Source organism: Antedon bifida, chromosome 7, assembly GCF_963402885.1.
Source record: "Antedon bifida chromosome 7, ecAntBifi1.1, whole genome shotgun sequence".
NCBI lineage: Eukaryota > Metazoa > Echinodermata > Crinoidea > Comatulida > Antedonidae > Antedon > Antedon bifida.
In genome coordinates, this window is record NC_136232.1 from 15,944,968 (window position 1) to 15,965,302 (window position 20,335).

The window sequence follows — 20,335 nt, forward strand, 5'->3', positions numbered from 1 at the left end:
GCGATTGTAAATTTAGGGATGTAAATAAACGTTTTGGCTACACAGTGGGCGAGGCACATGTTTAGTAGGCTCTTAGATCGATACCCCCATAATTAAAATACTCTACCTCTATATATATTGTACAACAACAACGACAACAAAGGGACGCGACGCCAGCCGGATGAATCTTTTTTGCCGTTTGCTAATGGACCACAAACTATGCACGTAGAATAATTACTTTATGGACACATTACAACTTATTATCGACTGTATGTAAACAACATCCTTGGGAATTTCACGATTTTCGCGTGCCCTTTATTTTCGTGATTGAACAACAATATTTCAATCAAATAGCTTTATCTTGTTAAATTCTGTGTTATAGTCTGATTGTATGCCAACTGCCAGTTCATACATTTCATCAAAGTCACAGTAGTATTTAACTGCCAACTTATTCACTTGTACAGAATTAATGTGTTCCAAATTAATCGTTGAAATGCTTTCCACGCCATTCATTAAAATTAAATCCCCCTCATAGACTTTATCATCTCGTCTTACCTACAACCTAAAAGACTCCATACAATCAGAGACATGACACGAAAGTAAACACCCAACCAACAAAGGATTTTATCCATTTTACTGGCATGCTTAAAAAATGTTAATTGTAAGGGGAGCAAAGTCGCTCTGGCATTACTTATATTCCAATGATTTTGTTATTGTAATTCTTGATTATTTATATGGTATATGAATTTATGATGACTCTTGTTGTTTTGTATTTGTTGTTTTTTGTGTCGAGTAAGTTCACCCTGTATGACTTCATTTTCTATTTTATCTTTCTGTATATTATACCAATTGCAATAAAGTTTGATTTGATACTGCTACCTATAACCATGGAGGAATTAGTTTAGACTAAACTAATTCCTCTACGATATAACTACAGCATATCTAAATTTTCTAGGCCATTGTTTTAAACATAAACACCACTGATTATTGTGAAGAAGAAAATCATCTTAGCATAGCTAGGTGGAGTGTTTTTTGTCATTTTTTAGTTTTTGCCAATGTCTTGACAAATTAAGGAGCGCTATTTTTGCTTTCCTTATATCAGAACTGAGTCGACTGATAATTCCTATTTTGTGACTATTACTGTATAAATTACATTTGTTATATTCTTTTTGTTTAGGGCAATAAAGGAGGTGTGGCTATTAGGTTTAATTTTCACAATACATCATTTTGTTTTGTTAATACACACTTAGCTGCACATGTTGAAGAATTTGAAAGAAGAAATCAGGTAAATAGTATTAAATTCAGCTTTTACATTATTATTTTGAATTCTGGCACATTCAGAATGTGAATTCTTCTGAATTAATAGATTGCATTTACTGCCAATGGTAATTGACAATACAACCTGTAGTATTTACATCACTGGGTCACTGACATCTTCTGCACACTGAAACAAATATACTATGAACTGACATTGAATTCGTCATAGATGAATTTATGTGATACGTGATATATCATATATAATAATTTTACTGAACAAAAAAAAATGAGCTTTGTAGATATAACAGTTCTAGTCTTGTTCTTAACTCAGGATTTTCATGATATTTGCCAAAGAATGATGTTTGAAAGAGACAATGGAACATCATTAAGTGTCTATCATCATGAGTAAGTTTTTCAAAAATACTTTCATGCCCACATTATCGCAAGTCAAATGTAGGGGGTTACCCGGTGAAGTGGTTCACAAAATAGCCCCTGTTCGGGGGATTACCACTACCTGATAGCACAGTGATAAATTTATTATTAGTAATCCTTAACAAATACATACAATTTTTAAAAACAATTATTTATACCTTATCGATAGTATATTGGTTTGGCTTGGAGATCTCAATTACAGGATTGATCATTATGACAGTGAAGCTGTAAAAATGTATGTTGAAAAAGGAGAGTTTGATTGGTTGTACCAGAAGGATCAGGTTTGTCAAAAAAATGTATTATACATGATTATTATACAATGATTGTTATACTTCCTTTTCCTGCTGCACGCATCCATGCACATGGTGTATCACAATGACCTGAATTGTACTGAGGAAGCTCCATTTGAAAAACACCCTGGAGTGGGTGTGGGGGGGGGGGGGGGGTTATAACAATAGTTGATTTGTAATCCAAAGGTGGAATTGCAATGTATATTTTTCGTTTATTAACCATTTAATATACTTCCACATAATATTTTTTTTAATCAATACAATGTGCTATTCTTTATTACAGCTTCATAATCAAAGAATGCAAAAAAAAGTGTTTGTTGGATTTGATGAAGGTAAAATTACGTTTCCACCAACGTACAAGTATGACACTGGAACAGACAGATGGGACTCGAGGTAATCATTCAGGGGCAGATCCAGCATTGTGTGTGAGGATTTCAAAACCTTGGGCCATAATTTGTGTATTTGTATACGTCAGTAATAAGTACCTGTTAAAAAAGATAAAGAGAGAGACGGAACTCAATTTACTGTATCTAGGCAAATTATTTGACACGGTGAACATGTCATACACAGTAGGACAAGATTTACTTTTAGTTTAAATACTGTGTGATATAATCACATGATATTTACATTAAAATGAAGGTTATAAGTTATGAAAATGAAACCTGGTTTAGATAATCCCAGACAAAACAGTGTTTAAACTGTAATGATGAATATGATGGATATATTTACAATCACTTTATTTCCATTTAAAGTTTACTAGAAAAAAGTATGCAATTCTTATTCAAAATGGATGTACATAGTGAAAACTAGTCCCAAATATTTTTCTAAGCTTAGGATTAAAACTTTACCAGGGTTACAAGTTTTACATGTATTTGTGTTAATTTGCCAAAAGTTTCCATTTATAAAAAGTAAAGCCTACCTTACCATAAGTAGCGTTCTTGCTTTTATCCGGAAAGTATAATATAATGTAACCTGATTTTGTTTATTTAAGTGAGAAGCAAAGAGCTCCAGCATGGTGTGACCGGATTCTATACCGAGGCGTTAACAGTCGTGACATACGTCAACTAGATTACAAATACAACAAAGAACTAAAACTAAGTGATCACAAACCAGTCAGCAGTAACTTTGAAATTGTGGTAAATTTATTCCTTTATTCACAGCTTAAAAATGACTATAATATTATAATGCTATTACTACTTTACTGTATATGTATCCATCAAGTCTATCAAGGGTGAAGACATTAACTCTTTGAATGCCAAACACAGAGATCTATGTGTTTCAGGTTTTTTTATGGAATCCAATAGAAAGGTTAATTTAATTGGTATGTACTACAAATTTGGATATTATATGTGGCAGGGACAAGCCAGATCAGTCGCATGGCGTAAACATTTAATTTGGAGATAATATCATCTTATCATATGCAGCTAATTATGTGTTTTATAATGGTAACAAATTATTGTAGTCCGACTTTTACTTACAAAGTTATGTGAAATTTAAAACATGTATGTGTTAGAACTCTCTGGATTATGTTTTTTCGGAGAAATGTGCATTCAAAATTTACTGACGCGATGCTGGGCCGCGGTGGCCTTCGCTGAACAGCGAGGCTGAATGAACGCAGCAACGGACAAGAGGACACGGATAACACATTATTTTTCTAGTTATCGGATGGTAATAAAATTCCGGGATTATTTTGTTTTTATATTACTCTTGTAACATGCAAAATCTCAGTAAAGTAAGTATACACTGCTCGCGCGTTGTGTCCTGCTTCCTCCTCCGAACCACTGCACACGTGGATGGATTTTTGACAGCTACGACATTTTGTGCATGCGCAGCAGTCATGAGCTTTAACGCCATGTGAGCACAATTTACCAATTACAGCACTGGATAACGGTCGTTATATTATAATTATTGTTTATATCACTAAAAGTCATTATCATTGGTTAGGATAAAGAACAACTGAAGTCATTGTCCATTAGAAATACACCTCTTTAAATTAGCTTATTATTATTATTATATATTTATAGTAAACAAGCCAGATTTCGCTTAGAAAATGGCGGCATACAAATCTTTTGAGTAGACGATTCTACAGGCGAAAAATTTTCGACATCTTACAAAAACATAGCCTTACAAAATGTATTTTTTTACTTGTTTTAGTTGAAAAATAAAAAAAAAAACACAGTATGATTCTAGAATACATAAAGGTTAGATTTAATCGATTAAAATATTTAAAAAAATGTTTTTTTTGTCAACATGATTTTACCTATTCTAGGCTTTATCTCATTTCGGGAATTACCGACAAGTGACTGGTTTGGCTTGTCCGTGCCACATATTCAGTCTGAACCGTAAATGTTGTCCTATTTGAAAGTAACTAATCTGGTTATGTACGGCTGTCGAAACGGTACCTCTCGAAACATGCAACTGACTCCAGTATTACAGTATAGCACATAGCAATGGCATGGCACACTGTGTATAACAGCCGTGCTAGCTAGGCCGAAGTATTTGCACATGGCATGATGATTTATTATCTGAATAAAAAATAATGGTGTTATTTTGAATAAGAAGTCTAATGCAAATCGTATCAGTATTTCACTAAGTGACAAAGTTTCACTCAACAAACCTGTTTTGTAATATATCAATAATCATCAGTTTTCCATAGGCCTTGGCCCTAGTCCCACAACGATTCCGACCAACGTTAGGCCTGGCTGATTAAACGTATATCCTAGCTAAAAAAGTAATGTTTAAAACTTAAACAGGGTTTCATTGCGTGGTAAAAATCTACCAAATTTTGCCCTTAAATAAATTTATTGTAGATTCTTTCATCTTCTATTCACGTTTAATATTCTTATATTTATGTAGGTAAAAGTTATCGATGAGAAAAAATACAGAGATGTTGTAGAAGAAGAAATACGTAACCAGGATAGAGTAGAGAATGAGGCCTTACCACAAGTAACTCTTGAAAATAACCAGGTACAACTGCATCATTAATCAATCCATGCATTCATTAATTAGGTGATCTTTTAGAATAACACATGCCATTGACATTGTGAATGTGTTTTGAATGGATGTTTTCGGATTTTTAGTTAGATGTAATTCGTACCTGATTTTTAATCCCATTTCTCTTGAAATTATATAAAAAAATGCATATATTACTTTAGGATACTAATTAATAAGCAGGAAGAGTGATTGAGCTAGTTTGGCTGAAGGCATTGAATGTATCAAGAACAGACTTGTATATGGAAGGAAAAATGAAAATAATTTGACAAAATATTTGTTTGACATTTTTGGAATTTTTGGTTTTTAACATTTTCTTTTTATTATTTTTCCCTTCCCCTTGAAGTCCTATTTAATAATCAGTTTGATCATTTTTTTTAATAAGCTGGAATTTAAGGATGTAAAGTTCATGGATCCAAGGGAGAAGAAAGTAAGCCTAGCTAACACAGGACAGACAGGTGTTCATTTTAAGTTTGTTAATAAACTGGATGATAAACATTTCTGTAAACCATGGTTGAAAGTAGAACCTTCAGAAGCATATTTTCTTCCAGGTAAAGATTTAATTTTTGGATTTAAAATATCTTGTCGAATAAATTTAATAAATTATTAATATGCATTATTAAAACTCCTTAAATATTTAATTACACTACAGCACATTATTCTTCTAATAGTTTCATAAATGAATCTATTAATATTTTAGCAACATAATTACATTTGGAAGAATAAAATAAAGATAAAAAGATCGCTAGACTTTTAAAACATAAACTTTTCAAAATTAATGTTTAGATTTTTAAGCAGAATTAAATAAATTATTCATGTTTAACTTTTGAAGGGGATCTAATTGAATTAACAGTTCGAATACTTGTTGACAAAAACACTGCAGCAGCTCTAAACTCTGGTGATGACAAAATTGAAGACATCTTAGTTTTACATCTAGAAAATGGAAAGGACTACTATATATCCTTTGTGTGTGTGTTTTAGCTTTAGAAACTCATTAAGAAAAGCTCAGGGGGCAAATGTCCATTTTTTATGTTAGACCTTTATTCTTATTATCTCTATTCTTTTATTGTAGCGTTTTATTTCTTAAGTTAAATTTAAAATGTCATCATAGGATCAATATTTACTAAGTCCAAAAGAAAATGTAAGTTTTGTTATTATTATTATTGTTGGAGCAAGAGTGGTTAAATCTGTTCAGGCCTATTTCTATTGTTTGCTCCTGGCAAGATTGTGCTTGATACCAAATAAATATAAAATGTCTAATGTTCAATTTTCCCGAGTCAATGCTTCTAAACAGAGGTTTATTTGTAGATATCCCAAATTGTATAATTCATTTGTTTTTATAGATAATTCTATTGATATTTTATTTTATTCTCTTTAAAAAAGTTAAATAATATTATGTGTGCCCTGAAAGTTTGATGAAGTTATTTTACTTGGGAAATATATATTGAACTTGGTCATTAAACTAATTCAATTTTATCATATTTGTATTTATTTAATTAATGTTAAATTATTTATTGGTTATCTGCAACGAAGTTGCAGGATAACCCTTGTGATTGTGTAAGATCTTTTTTTTTTTTATTCTTCTTTCTTTCTGTAATTTTTGTGTCTCGCGTATCTCTAAAACTTACAAACATAACATTTCGTAACTTTCTCAACATATCGTCATTCACATGAAGTTGTGCAAAATTTTCATGACGTTTACAATTGCGCAACATGACTTGGGCGCGATTTTATGAATTACACGTATTTAACATAGGTCGAAAACCAAATAACATTTTTAACTGAAACTTTATAGCAAAAGTTAAATTTATATCATGCGCTAACTTTATATTGAAAAAAAATGTAATGTTCCACAGAAAGTTACGTGCACACACACGCTTAAATGTTGAAAATGCGAAAAACAATTTCTAATCAACTTTCTACACGTTTCTTGTCCTTTTGAGCATGTTAAAAATGCCATACAAGCACGTCGAAATGGACAATTTTCATGCGTTTTTTTATGAAAAAGTTCAAAAATTCGTTAAAATTATGCTTTTTTTTAAACAGTCGTAGTTTCTAAACTAAATGGTGAAAGTTATTTGTATTACATATTCTGGAAGTTGATGAGATGCAGATATCGGATCATGCATCAATATGGCTAACCGGACATTGTGACGTCATCGTATGGCCACCCGAATATAAAAGATTTTTGTCTCTTTCGTCATAGCTCATCACATTTAATAGAGCGCATCTCCACTTATTCGTATTCCATTTCCCCCCAGATTTTGATATTATCTAGGTCAATCAACTATTTAACTAGTTAAAAATATTTTTATCTTATGACGTCATCATGTTCAAAAGGGTGAATAACCTTGGTCACTTATTTTCATCATTTCAGTAAATTTAAATATGTTATAGCACACTAACAATTGATTTTCTTCATGTTACAAAGGCATAATCGTTTTTTTGTGCACAATATCCTAGTGTATGACGTCCACATGGCTTCTGCGCGGCGGATAACCTAACTCGTCCATAGTTGAAATCTAGTTTGTATTTGTATTTCTGTTAGAGGAAAGTTAGTGAAAGTGATTAAGGTCCCTTTGACAATCCTTGGTATTTTGTATAGTTTTGTACTTTTTCTCTAATTTACCTCCGCCAAGGAGGTATGTAATCGATCACATGTGCCTGTTTGTTAGATAGATTAGCAAAATGAAAATACAGATAGATATGTGGTCAAGGACCACTCCATTAAATTCTGGAGGCAATCCGGACCATGGTCCCAATTCTTGACCACTTTTTAGTATTTTTTTGAAATGAAATAAAACTACACAGCTCGGGTAAAGAATAACTTTCTGTGCTGTTTGCACTGTAATATTTTTTAACTATTCAGTCTAAAATCAATAATTATAAATGTTAAACCTTAACCAATTAACACATCACAATAAATGGCAATTACATCCCAAGCTGCTTTGGTGCTTCTATAGAAGCACTTACGAAGATGCATTGCCCAATAAGAGACATGGATCCAAAGGATGTTATTGCATTGGTAAGTATATTTTTAGCTTTAATTGTCGCCATTTGAAGCTCAAATTTCTTTCTGTGAGTGTGGGTGCTCTTTAAACACATAATTATACAAATAAACTTTATTACTGACAGTTGCTTAATTGTATTGCTTAATAATTACAAAATAACATTGTAGTGGTGAATCATTACATGTACTTTATGATAAAAAAAACATTATTTTTTTACTTAGTAAAAGTTAAATGGCGTTTAGTACACAAAGTTACGCATCCATGCACATTTAAAATTTGAAAATGCGCAAAATTAATTTCTAATGAACTTTTTATACGAATCATGCCATATTTCGCACGACGTATTGTTGTTTTTTCACTTGAATTATATTTTTTAGACCAGATATGTTGTAGATATGAATTCATGCAGAATATTTACCTCTTGTTTTGACGACGTCATATGGCCACCCGAATATAAAATATAGTATTTTCGTCTCTTTTGTCATAGGTCATCACATTTAATAGAGCACATCTTGCTTTTTCATATTTTATTTGCCCCCAGATGTTAATATTGTCAATCAATTATCTTCCCCATGAGTTACAAATATTTTAATGTTGATCATGTCATAAGGTAAAAAAATTTGAACAACGTGGGTCACTTATTTTCATATTTACAGTAAATTTCAATATGTTAAAACTCGTCGAATAAAAAGTGATACTCATGATTAAAACGTTTTCTGGAAGCTGTTGAATTGTAGATACGAATTCATGTAAAAATGTTGCCAATCGGATGTTGTGACGTCATATGGCCAGTTGAATTTAAAAAGTCAGATTTTCATCTTTTGCGTCATAGTTCATCACATTTAAAAGAGCACGCATCTATAATATACGTATCCAAATTTCTTGAACAGTTTTAATATGTTGTTGCTCAAATTATTTTCTTCCGAAATTGCTATCTTTGTGTTTCATTTTGATGACGTCATCATGTTAAAAATTAGAATCAAAGGTGGGTCCCATATTTTCACATGCTACACTGTATGTAGTATGTATACAGTATAAAGCATGTATACTGCATATACTATATCACACAAAATAGACAGAATTTAGCACCAACATATATTCTTCAGGTCATATGATGTGCATATGGGGTTTGTCGTGCTGATAACTAACTCTTCAAAGTGACGAGTTAAAATGACGAGTTAAAATCTAGTTATATCATTCCATTCGAAAATTATATTGATTCTAAAATGTTTTTAACAGTCTTTCTCTTGTTAATCAATACTTATATTTCTCTTATTTAGGAACAAGGATCGAGTGGAAGCAATAACACTCAAAGATTTGATATTCCAAAAGAGATTTGGATGATCGTTGATCACTTGTTCAGAAAAGGCCTGAAACAGGTGAATAAACTTTTATATATAATAGTAAATTTAATATAACGTTTGGCAAAATAATAATTTTCTTTCTGAATCCTGCAAAAAAAAACCCAACCCAATTTCCAAGCAATAATCAACCCCTAACAAGCCCAATTTCTATAAATCCCCAATCTTCCAAAATATTTACTTATTTTCTTATTTGGGACTTTACAAAACACGACTGGAAGCCACAGGACGGTGTTCATGAATAATTTATGCATGAGCTTTAACAAAGTGGGCGGAGCTTAGCATGAAATTCTGTCGTCTTAACTTTTTGAGGACGATAAAGTTGCCATTTTCCCGTTTACGGAGAACGACTAGAAATAATTTACATATAATCTTAAAATACGGTTCAAATTACACTTAAACATGGAATTTTCAAAACTCTAAATAATATTTGAACTTCTAATTTAATTGTTTAACGAAATAACATTTTTATTGGGTTAAAATGGCTGTGTTAAAAGCAATACACTTTGCCCGGCGTTTGAATGTGAGGCCCCTGCTTGGAAGGCTAGGCCTATTTGCTTAATAACCAGAACCAAGCCATTAGAAGGGCCGCGCTGCGAGACAGAGAGAAGGGAGAGAGAAACTGCCGGTCGTCGTCTTCGCGCAAGGGTGCCTAACAAATAAAACAGCTATGTCGACTGTATGTGACTTTAACGCTCTAGCGAACACACGATGTGCGTCGTCCTCTCCTACCGTCCTGCTTTGTAAAGTCCGTATTATCAAACACAGCCCAGAAAACCCCCAAGAAGTACATTTACATACCCTAGAATTAATAAATGAATGAGTATGTAATCAAAGTCCACAATATTGTTACTTCTTGTATTCTCCCATCTCCGAAACTTATATATAAATAAATTAGGAAAGATAAAAGTTAAAATATTTCTCGATAATGTTATGCAACCTTGCAAGAATCCATATTTTCAGGTTCATCCTTAAACTAATATTTCCAACTTACTATTTCTTTTACTCTAATTCCTTCAGGCTGCAGCTCCTGTACTCCTTATAGTTTCCCATATAAATTTTCTCCTACCCTTTCCTTGCTCAACATAGCACTCCTTCTCTCTCTTTTATCTTTTTCCATTGTCTCTCTTTTTTTTCATTAAAAAATCCCTCCATTCCACCACATACAACAATATCGCGCATGTCAAAAATTCCCACACGCAAACTTTTTTATGCGTACAGTGCACCCAGAGTGTGAAAAATATTTTTCTCTCTTGGAATATTTTTTTCCAGCCTTTGTTAGTAATTTTTTTTTAAATGAGACCATTTCCACTTTAACAAACACAAACAAACACTTTGAAATAAACAATTAAAAAGTTACAAAATTGTGTCAATCATGTCTATTTTTTGCTCAATCAATTATCTTTTGTATAAGTTACAAATATTTTGATGACGTCATAATGTCAAAAAATTTGAATATTAACTTGTATTACTTAATTTCATCATTACAGTATTTTTCCATGGCTTATAGCTCCTCCAAATTGAAAGTGATATTCATGTTGAATTGTAGATAGAAATTTATGTAAAAATTTAGCCTATCGGTTGCCGAGACATCATCATATGGCTAGTTGAAGTAAAAAAGTCGGATTTTCATCTTTTGCGTCACAGTTCATCACATTTAAAAGAACATGCATCATGATTCTACATACTGTATCCAAATTTCTTTAACACTTTAATATGTTGTTGCTCAGACAATTATCTTCCGAAATTGTAATCTTGATGACGGTATCATGTTAAAAATTAGAATAAAAGGTGGGTTCCATAATTTCACCTATGCTATACTGTATGTAGTACGTATACTGTGTATACTGTACTATTACACAAAATAAACAGAATTCAGCACTATTTTCTTCAGGTCATAATAGCATAATCTTTGTTTGTTGAATCAAAGATCTGACTTTATTGAATAAATGTAATTTATTATGGAAGGTGTGAAGAAATCAAATAAAGTCCAAAAATGGTCTATCTACGCTACATACCGACCATGGTACATGGGCAATTTTTTGAAATTTTGAAATGCTCACATAAATTTATACTAGTGTTGTGATGAAAATTTTAAATTGTCTAATTTATAAAGCTATGTATTCCTTTGAGTAGCATTGAAAATGTATCTTGAGTTTACTTTTTTTGTTTCTAAAGTACTATAGTATTAAAGAACCATTATTAACATATATACAGTAGATATTACTTACTATATCAGCATTTAATTATCCTTCAATTATCTATTAGTTGTGCATACTATTTTTCAAAAGTTTTGGTTTCACATTATTTTGAATTCAACTGTGAGGTGGTGTTGATGTATTGTTTATTTGGAATTCTCTGAAGCAAATATACAAATCCAAAATCTGAATTACTGAAAAATCACAATGCTGTGAGTATCTCAATAAAATACAATGTATATTTATATGTACATATTTATTTTATTATTGTAAGAATGAAACTTATATAACAAAAAACATATAAGAAAAGAAACAAAAACAGCAATTTCGGTTGCAAAGAAATGTTGGTTTTGTTTTTCTCTTTAAATGTAGAGAAATGGAAATAAAGGTGAGTGTATCTCACAAAAGACAAAAAATAAATAAATAAAAGAAAAATTAAAATACAAATAAACAAATAGAATAATCAAAAACCTTTATCACAGCCAGAACGAAGTGTCACTCATACAAATACAAAATAAAAATTTGCATCAATATGATTAAAAAACCACTACAGTATTAATTAATTAATTAAATAGAAAGAATTCGGGAGTTTGGAGAGAGGATTGTTTGGCCTACATTGTAATTTAGTTCAATGTTTTAATTATGTCTGGACAAAAGCAATAAAAATGGCAGTTTAATGTTTTTATTTTTTGTCAACCAATCTCATGTTTATGCTTATGAACAATACATGTAAACATTTTATAGTACAATTAATCAATTCTATTAACAAATTAGAGTACTGTTTTTTATTTTTTAATAGGAGGATCTGTTTCGTCAAGAAGGCCTTAAACTTGAAATAGTTGATATCAAAAACTGCTTGGACTTTGGAATACCTGAGGAAATTCGTATCCTTTATTAAGTAGTTCTCCTTTTCAGTTATTTTCATTTAATTTTTTAAGGATTATTTTATCTGTCTGGATGGTTGCCCTTATTACAGAATAGATTCTGTTTAAAATGTATTTATATGGGTCCTACTAAACACCACCAGATACCTACCAGTTTGGAATTGATTATTAATCATTACAAATTTCAAAGCTTAATTCTTTCAGAAACTGATATAATTGAAGTTAAAAGTGAATTTCTTGCCGAATCGCAATTCCAGAATCGAATGCGTTCGATCATCATAACAGTAACGAAACGAACGCGTTCATCCATGTCTATTGTGTATTGTATTCGCCACTAACAGGCTGGTTAAAAACTACTTTACATAAAAAATTTAAATCATTAAAACAAGATGATATTGAAGATAACAAAAATGATATTTCAGGTTAAATAATAGAATGGAAAGAAACGATCAATATTGGAGTTGTTGTTATTACTCAAGGGAATTATATTGTAATTGTGAATTATATATTTAAAAATAAATAACTTATCTGTTACTCAGTCTGCTCTCACAGCATTTATTAGGTCAAATAAAATCAGAATTTCTTTTCTGTACACTATAACATTTAATAATAAATAAAACTATACAATGTTCACACACTTTTTTTTTTTCTTTTTTTTTAAAACCATAGAATTGACTAGTACGGTCATTTCAGTAAATCCGACACGCCTGTCAGTGATGGTATTCTGTTTAATAATGCGTGTGTCTTTTTGATCATCTAAAATTTTACCCAAAGTATTTATTCAGACACAATCTAAATGTTATCATTTTCGATTATCATGTAATTACGCAATCTGGAGAAAATGTACAAAGACATCTTCAAAAAATTGGTACAAAAATCAAACACATGGTTTGCCGTTTGATTAGAAGAAAAATTCTAGCAAGTGCATTAACAATTATTATATTAAAATTAGCAAATGACTGAAAAACATTAAAAGTAGCCACCCTGATTGACAAGATAAAGGATCGTGAAACCAACAAGCCATTTTACCCCTTTGGTATGATAAACTTCCACGTTTACTTTTATTGTATGTTATTTGTTATGTTATCGTACCGTTTTTGCCATACGAAACATGATAAAAACATAATAACCGTAATGAAAGAAATCGCGCAATCGATTGGTGTATTTTTTTGTACCATTTTTTTTAAGATGTCGTACATTTTTTTTCAGATAGCGTAGACAGAAAATGTGAGATGAAACTCTTGACTAAAAATTACAATTAACACAATCATTTTTAATTAGGTGATCATTTAGAATAAAATGATCACCTATTGTTATTGTATGAAATCAATATTATTTATTTCTTTCTGTACAGATTTTGTGTGTCAATTATCTCAAAAAGTTGAATGGCAATGATCACAAGAATTTCTTTCTTTCAAATACTTTAACTTAGTCCTAATAAGCTTTTCAGCGTGATCACTCATCCGTGACGTCATTTATACGCCATTTTGTGAAATCACATTATCAATCATATCTCCATAATTCACTACACGTAAACTTAGGTCAAGGGTAAAAATATTAGGAAATAAAAACACATGCAGGGTTATGCGCGTGAAATCGCGCATTAACAATTTAAAAAGCTAAAAATTAAGTTTTTATCAATTTAGAGCATGAATTAGGCCATTTGCGTGTTTCAAAAAATTACTGTGCAAAAACACGTTTTTGCGCACGCAATTCTTAGAAAGGGTAAAAAATAAAATTTGATGTATAAATCACATTCTACTCGCAATCCTTAGTACATTGACCAAATTTGAGTCCATTCCGACTTACAATAACGCTATACGAGCAGCTTAAAATAATAAAGAAGAATATTTATTAAACAGAATACCATCACTGACAGAAGGGCGTGTCGGATTACTGGAATGACCGTAGCCAATTCTATGGTTTCATTAAAAAAGGACCAACAAAATATCAACCAAAGAATACATTTCTACAAAAAAAAGACAAATTGTGTGAACATATAGTTGCATTAAGTTTTATTCATTTTTAAATGTTATAGTGTACAAAAAGAATTTCTGATTTTATTTGACCAAATAAATGCTGTGAGAGCATTGACTGAGCAACAAAAGTGTTATTTATTTTGAAATTTTATAGTGATTTATTTGACCAAATAAATGCATCGGTAGCGCCTCACAGTTGACCGCTGAATACAATACACAATAGACACGGATGAACGCGTTCGTTTCGTTACTGTTAAGATGATCGAACGCATTCGATTCTGGAATTGCGACGGCGAGAAATTCACTTTTAACTTCAATTTTTTCAGTTTCCGAAAGCTTTGGAATTTGTAATATACCATTAATAATACATTTCAAACAGGTGGCTGCTCTCTGGTGGTAGGATTTGTTGCTCTGGTAGGTATCTGGTGGTGGTATGTTATATATTTAAATAGGTAAACCTTGCCTGTTCTAATTAAAATGCAAGCAATAGCCAGTGAGCAGCAAAATAAATTTATGGTAATCACAATATTCATTTGATTAAAACAAGAAATAAAATAAAATAAATAAAGATAAATAAAATATATTAAACAAGAAATGAAATAAAATCAAGAAAGATTATTCTTTTTAACTAATAATAATAATAATTTATTTGGTTACCAATGTGCAATAATCAGGAGTACACAAATAAACACATTTTGTAAATCATTTGTAAAATGCTATGGAAAAAACGATCATCTTTATTGATTGATGACTCGATGCCATAAGTAATTTTTGCGTTGTTGTGTTCTTTATAAATTTAATCTAATTTCCTGTTTGTTAACAATGGTTATTATATTTTTCCTATTGTAATTATGGAGAAAAAAATGTTGTTGTATATTTATATTTCCGTCATGTTGTACGTAAGGTGGGTGGGGGGGGGGGGGGTTGGGTTGGTGTGGGGTTGATTAGTGATTGGTTTTGTAGATTAAGAGTAATCTTGTACTGTATTTAAATTATATGTTGTACTTGTTATTTTTGGAGTAGGGGTGGGAGGGGAATGAATGGGTTTTATTACATGTTACCGTATGTAGTTTAAGTAAGATTACCTATGTTTTTTTGTCTATTTTGTGCTTTCTTCTTATATATTTTTTGTTGGACGCACCTTCAAAATGTGAAGTGTGCCACTGTTACAAAAGTGAAGTTCCGAAATAAATTATTAATTATTAATCTTACAGTACATAATTATTTATTTTTTTAAATTTATTTTATTTACTTTTGATTTACTTTTGTATATTTATTGTCTTTTTAAAATTTTGTTTTCATGTTCTTGGATGCACCGTTTGCCACCGTTACAAAGGTGTCGTTATTCCAATAAAGATTATTATTATTATTATCATCTCATCTTATTTAAGATTTTATTAATTCAAATGTTTTTTATGCACACAAACAATTATAATTGACTCATAACATACATAAAAAACTGCATAGCATAGATATTTAAATTAATTGTGAGTTTTCCTTAAAAATGATTTTAGCTGGAAGTATTCATTCTGTAGCAGAAACATTGATGTTGTTCCTGGAATCATTGCGTGAACCTGTAATTCCATATAAGTATTACCAAAAATGTCTCGATAGCTCAAACAACTTCATTCTGTGCAAGCAGGTAAATCAATTACTTTTTTTAATTGGGCATCCAGCATAAATTGAAATTGTATTGTAGATTTATAGAATTTAGAATGAACTTTGAGAATGTATCTGACACACATGTTCTGGGTCCTAGTTTAAAGGCCAGGTGCGGGCAAAAAATTTCTATTGATCATACATTCCAATAATTATTGATCTATAGTTTCCCATATGTTTCATAATTTTTGGGATTTTATTTGAGTTACACTAGCTTGTTGAAAATAAGCACTTATCAGTTCAAATTACACAGTAAAATCTCTATTCTTTTGTACACAAATTTTGTAAATAGAGAGGTATTTTAAAAAGCTATGAAAAATAAACGGTGTGGTAAAAAATGTTATCAGATGACTAAATATAGGTAATACAGTATAACTTGAATTTTACATTTCTGGTATTTATATTCAACTTCAGATTTATATTTTCATGCTATAGCAAAAATTATCCACCGTATATCCACCACCTTTTTTCACCTTCTAGGGAGTCACCAGACATGTTATTACATTAGGTTAAACTAACTACCTAACTACTGAAAAAAAGTCTTCCTGGTTTTTATGGCAGAATTTTGCCAAATTTTGTATTTGACCATATTAAGGGAAATTCATGTTTTTTGTCTTGATTTCTGTTACAAATATTTAATTTATGTAGAATTAACCAGATATTATATTTAAAATTCATGCCTGTACCTGAGCTTTAAATTACCTTACCGAAGTGTCACTATTAGAATACAAACGTTTGACTGGAGTGAAGCCATCCGGGATAAATCGGCCCCAAAACCCACTTTTTTTTATTTGTTTTGGGCTAGGGATAGCTAGTAACATATTCCTGTGAGGTTATTTTTCTATAATGTGAAAAGGGTACAGCATAATCTATATATAAACTTACGTAAGGGCAAAATTTCTAGAATGTTTACTCGGTGGTATATAAAGTTGGTTCGTACTTTCTGTACTGATTTTAACCACCTGATGTAACCATGTTTACTAATTAAATTGAGTTAGATAATTAGTTATTGACAATTAAAACGAATTTAGGTTCAACGATTTGCCCCAAATAGGGGTGTTTTACGATGTGGTATACACTGTCTAGTGGATGTTCATCTTGAAAAATACCCGCCGAATCTAGGTACAAAACCGTGCCCATGGTCGCCTTTTTGGGCTGTTAATGTGGAACATTACAGCGATGAAACACTTCGGTCACATTTCCACATCTATGATGGGGACAGTATTAACAAAGTATTAAATCGCAAATGTTTTTCTGTATTTAGTGGTATATTTATAGGCCTATAAAACATGAAAAAATATTTCGTTACTGAGTGGATAAAGAATATATTTAAAAATTGTTCCTCTTTGTACCCATCCTCTTCCCCATCCCTCAACCCTAATGTTACTACAAAACACAAATTGGGTTTGTTTAAATGAGTCAAAATCAAAAATTTAGACTCATTTTGTAATTCCCAGGGACCTAATTTTAATTGACTACATATATCATTGTGTCTATTTATTCATTTCTGTAAACGACAATGTATTATAATCCTGCGGTACGTATTCACGGACAGTTAACTCAACTGAAAGCTGTTTTTTAGTAAGGCCGTGCTCAATATAAAACACCAAAAAAACAAATGTAAAAAGACCTTAATTACTATTAAAGCAGATAAAAAAAACAATTACAATGGAATAAAATAAAACAATGATACACTTACTAACTACAAAATTGAATAATACACTACATTGAATACACTTTAATTAAGCTACATGAAGTTATGAGTTAACCGTTTCTTAAAAAGAGAGACAGTGTTCACATTTTTAATATCTTCACTTAAATAACTGTGCTACTCAAATCCAGCTTTTTTATTATTATACTTACTTTCTCAACTTCAGTTATTAAACCTCTATATTTTAATTGTTTATTTGTAGGTATTGGCAATGATTCCTCCTTGTCATAAAAATGTATTCAAGTACTTGACAGCATTCATCAGGGAACTTCTCTTTAATTCAGATGATAACAAACTAGATGCAAAAACATTATGTATGTATCATTAATATAATTTAAGCTTCAATGTGTGCCCTGTACCATTGTTTAAATATACTGTACACCCTATTTTAATAACAGCCCTGTTTGAATGTTCATCCTGTTTATACCAGCCTTTTTTTATTGTGCACGCCCTGTACACTGTTTAAATATTTAATATATATATATATTCCAATACCAGCCCTGTTCGAATATAGACAACCACCCCACCTAATAAAAAAAAAGGTTTAAAAATATTGAATTGTGAAGAAAATGTTTAAAAAAATGTTATCAGTGACTTATTTTTATCTTTCTGTTTAATATCAGCAACTATGTTTGGTGGTCTCTTTTTGAGAAATCCAAATGCAAGTAATGATAAATCTGCAAGAACATCTTTAAGTGTGGCAAGGAAGAAGGCTTCTTTTGTGTATCAGTTCCTAATCAATGAATATGATGATTAGATTATGAAATGAAGAGATAAAGGTAAACAAATAAGTGCTGGTCAAGTTTGACTGAAAAACCTCAACCGAGCTGATTTGTAAGCAATAGATTTGGCTATGAAATAGCACTTAGCGCTACAGATTAAACATATTTTAATTGCCGTGTACACATTCATAATAATAGAAAATGTGTTTGTTACATAATTGTATTTTAACATTTCTATTAAAGAGTCTCTTAGTTATAGACCTTAAAATTATGTAATCATAGACAATATAAATCTTCACAAATATTCCAAAAGAACAAGTCACAGTGCAATGAAACAGATTGGAATTGTTGATAGTTTGGTACCCAATATAAATCTAGTTTTATTAAAACACAAATACAAATGGGTTTTCATTAGGTGTTGCTACATGATTCTGTTTTATTGTATTTACCTTGTAACAAAAACACAACCAAATTAGTTAATGAGGGTTAATGATATTGTTTTGTACTGACCTTTCATCAATCAAAATCTAATTTATATATTTTACAAATTATACAACATACAATTACATTTACAATTTTAAAGTAAAGAGAATCATGTAATTTAATTTTTCAGAATATTTTCATTCAACTTTTTGAATTGTATTTTCTTTTAATAAAGTACTAGTGATATTTAATGTATGTTTATCCTACCATCTCTGGTAATTAATTATTTTTTACAAAATGTTCAAACCTTAGTTTATTGAAGTTGTAAAATAAGAAAAAAACAAATTACACTGTAAATTACTTTTAGGGGAAACCGGTTTTATGATAATTAATGAAAAGTTTAATTTATTAAAAAAATTGTCGTCATTATTTTATTGTATATTTTAAATAGGATATTTTCATATCTTCTATACCTACTTATAAGACAAATTTCACAAGCATATAATTGCAGGTTGTGAGGATAAAAATGTTAATTAAATTAGCTTTGTAAATTACGAACAAATACATTTAAAGACATTTTTCTTTTTAAATTAAATTTACTGCAGGACACAATTCTCAAATTGTTTTCCAAGCCATATATGGCGTATTGTGTAATTAAAAATTATGTTTAATATCAGATAATATAAACTATAGTAATATATATATATATATACACAGTATAATAATAAGAATATGTATGAATGATCGATCTAATCTGCGTCCAAGCAATCTAGAAATTTATATATTGGATTTGCCTTAAAAAAGGAAGACTTGTTTTGTAAACATACCTGGCATAGCCCACATCAACAATTTCACATGAACTTTCAATGTTTATTAGATATCAACATTTTGAAAGGATTACAGTATCTTACACACAATCTATAAGTATAATTCTCAATGTTGTTGCTCAGTAGATCGCCACACTCAACGGAATTGTATTATACAAAGAAGAAGACTGTATTGTTATTATTATTAGAACTATATTAATGTGTTTGTATTTTATTTTATTTTTTACTATAATGATAATAATGATTATTAAGCAAATTATTTACCTCCGCCAAGGAGGTATATGTAATCGGTCGCGTGGGTTTGTTTGTCTGTCTGTCTGTTTGTTACTTGGCCAAATTGAAAATTGGCCAAGTATGTTGATCTGTTTTGTTTGTGTGTTTGTTTGTTTGTTTGTCATCACTCTAGCGCTCACAGTTTTGATTCGAATGACTCCAAATTACTACCATACATGTCACCTGGTGCAAGGATGACACTGCCCAATTTTGGACCACTTTTAAAAATTATTTTCAGACCTGCTAGTGTTAAAAGATAGGACAGAATTATCAAAAGCCAGTGAGCAGTCTTAAATTAACAAGTAAACTAAAAATTGCATTTTCTCGAGAACTACTTG

At 30.6% G+C, this 20,335-nt stretch overlaps 1 protein-coding gene across 2 annotated transcripts in view; it reads left to right on the forward strand.

Moving 5' to 3' along the window:
- The window catches only part of LOC144849177 (inositol polyphosphate 5-phosphatase OCRL-like), a 61,476-nt gene extending 41,662 nt beyond the window's left edge, over window positions 1–19,814 (forward strand). For both annotated transcript variants that reach the window (XM_078706207.1, XM_078706208.1), the window contains 14 exons: window positions 1,157–1,264; window positions 1,568–1,641; window positions 1,838–1,949; window positions 2,242–2,351; window positions 2,950–3,094; window positions 4,815–4,925; window positions 5,335–5,500; window positions 5,782–5,911; window positions 7,869–7,974; window positions 9,241–9,339; window positions 12,319–12,403; window positions 15,897–16,024; window positions 17,955–18,066; window positions 18,376–19,814. In XM_078706207.1, the coding sequence (XP_078562333.1) occupies window positions 1,157–1,264; window positions 1,568–1,641; window positions 1,838–1,949; window positions 2,242–2,351; window positions 2,950–3,094; window positions 4,815–4,925; window positions 5,335–5,500; window positions 5,782–5,911; window positions 7,869–7,974; window positions 9,241–9,339; window positions 12,319–12,403; window positions 15,897–16,024; window positions 17,955–18,066; window positions 18,376–18,509 (1,620 nt within the window). In that variant the 3' untranslated portion in view covers window positions 18,510–19,814. The remainder of the gene's footprint in view (window positions 1–1,156; window positions 1,265–1,567; window positions 1,642–1,837; window positions 1,950–2,241; window positions 2,352–2,949; window positions 3,095–4,814; window positions 4,926–5,334; window positions 5,501–5,781; window positions 5,912–7,868; window positions 7,975–9,240; window positions 9,340–12,318; window positions 12,404–15,896; window positions 16,025–17,954; window positions 18,067–18,375) is intronic.
- The last annotated feature ends 521 nt before the right edge of the window (window positions 19,815–20,335 follow it).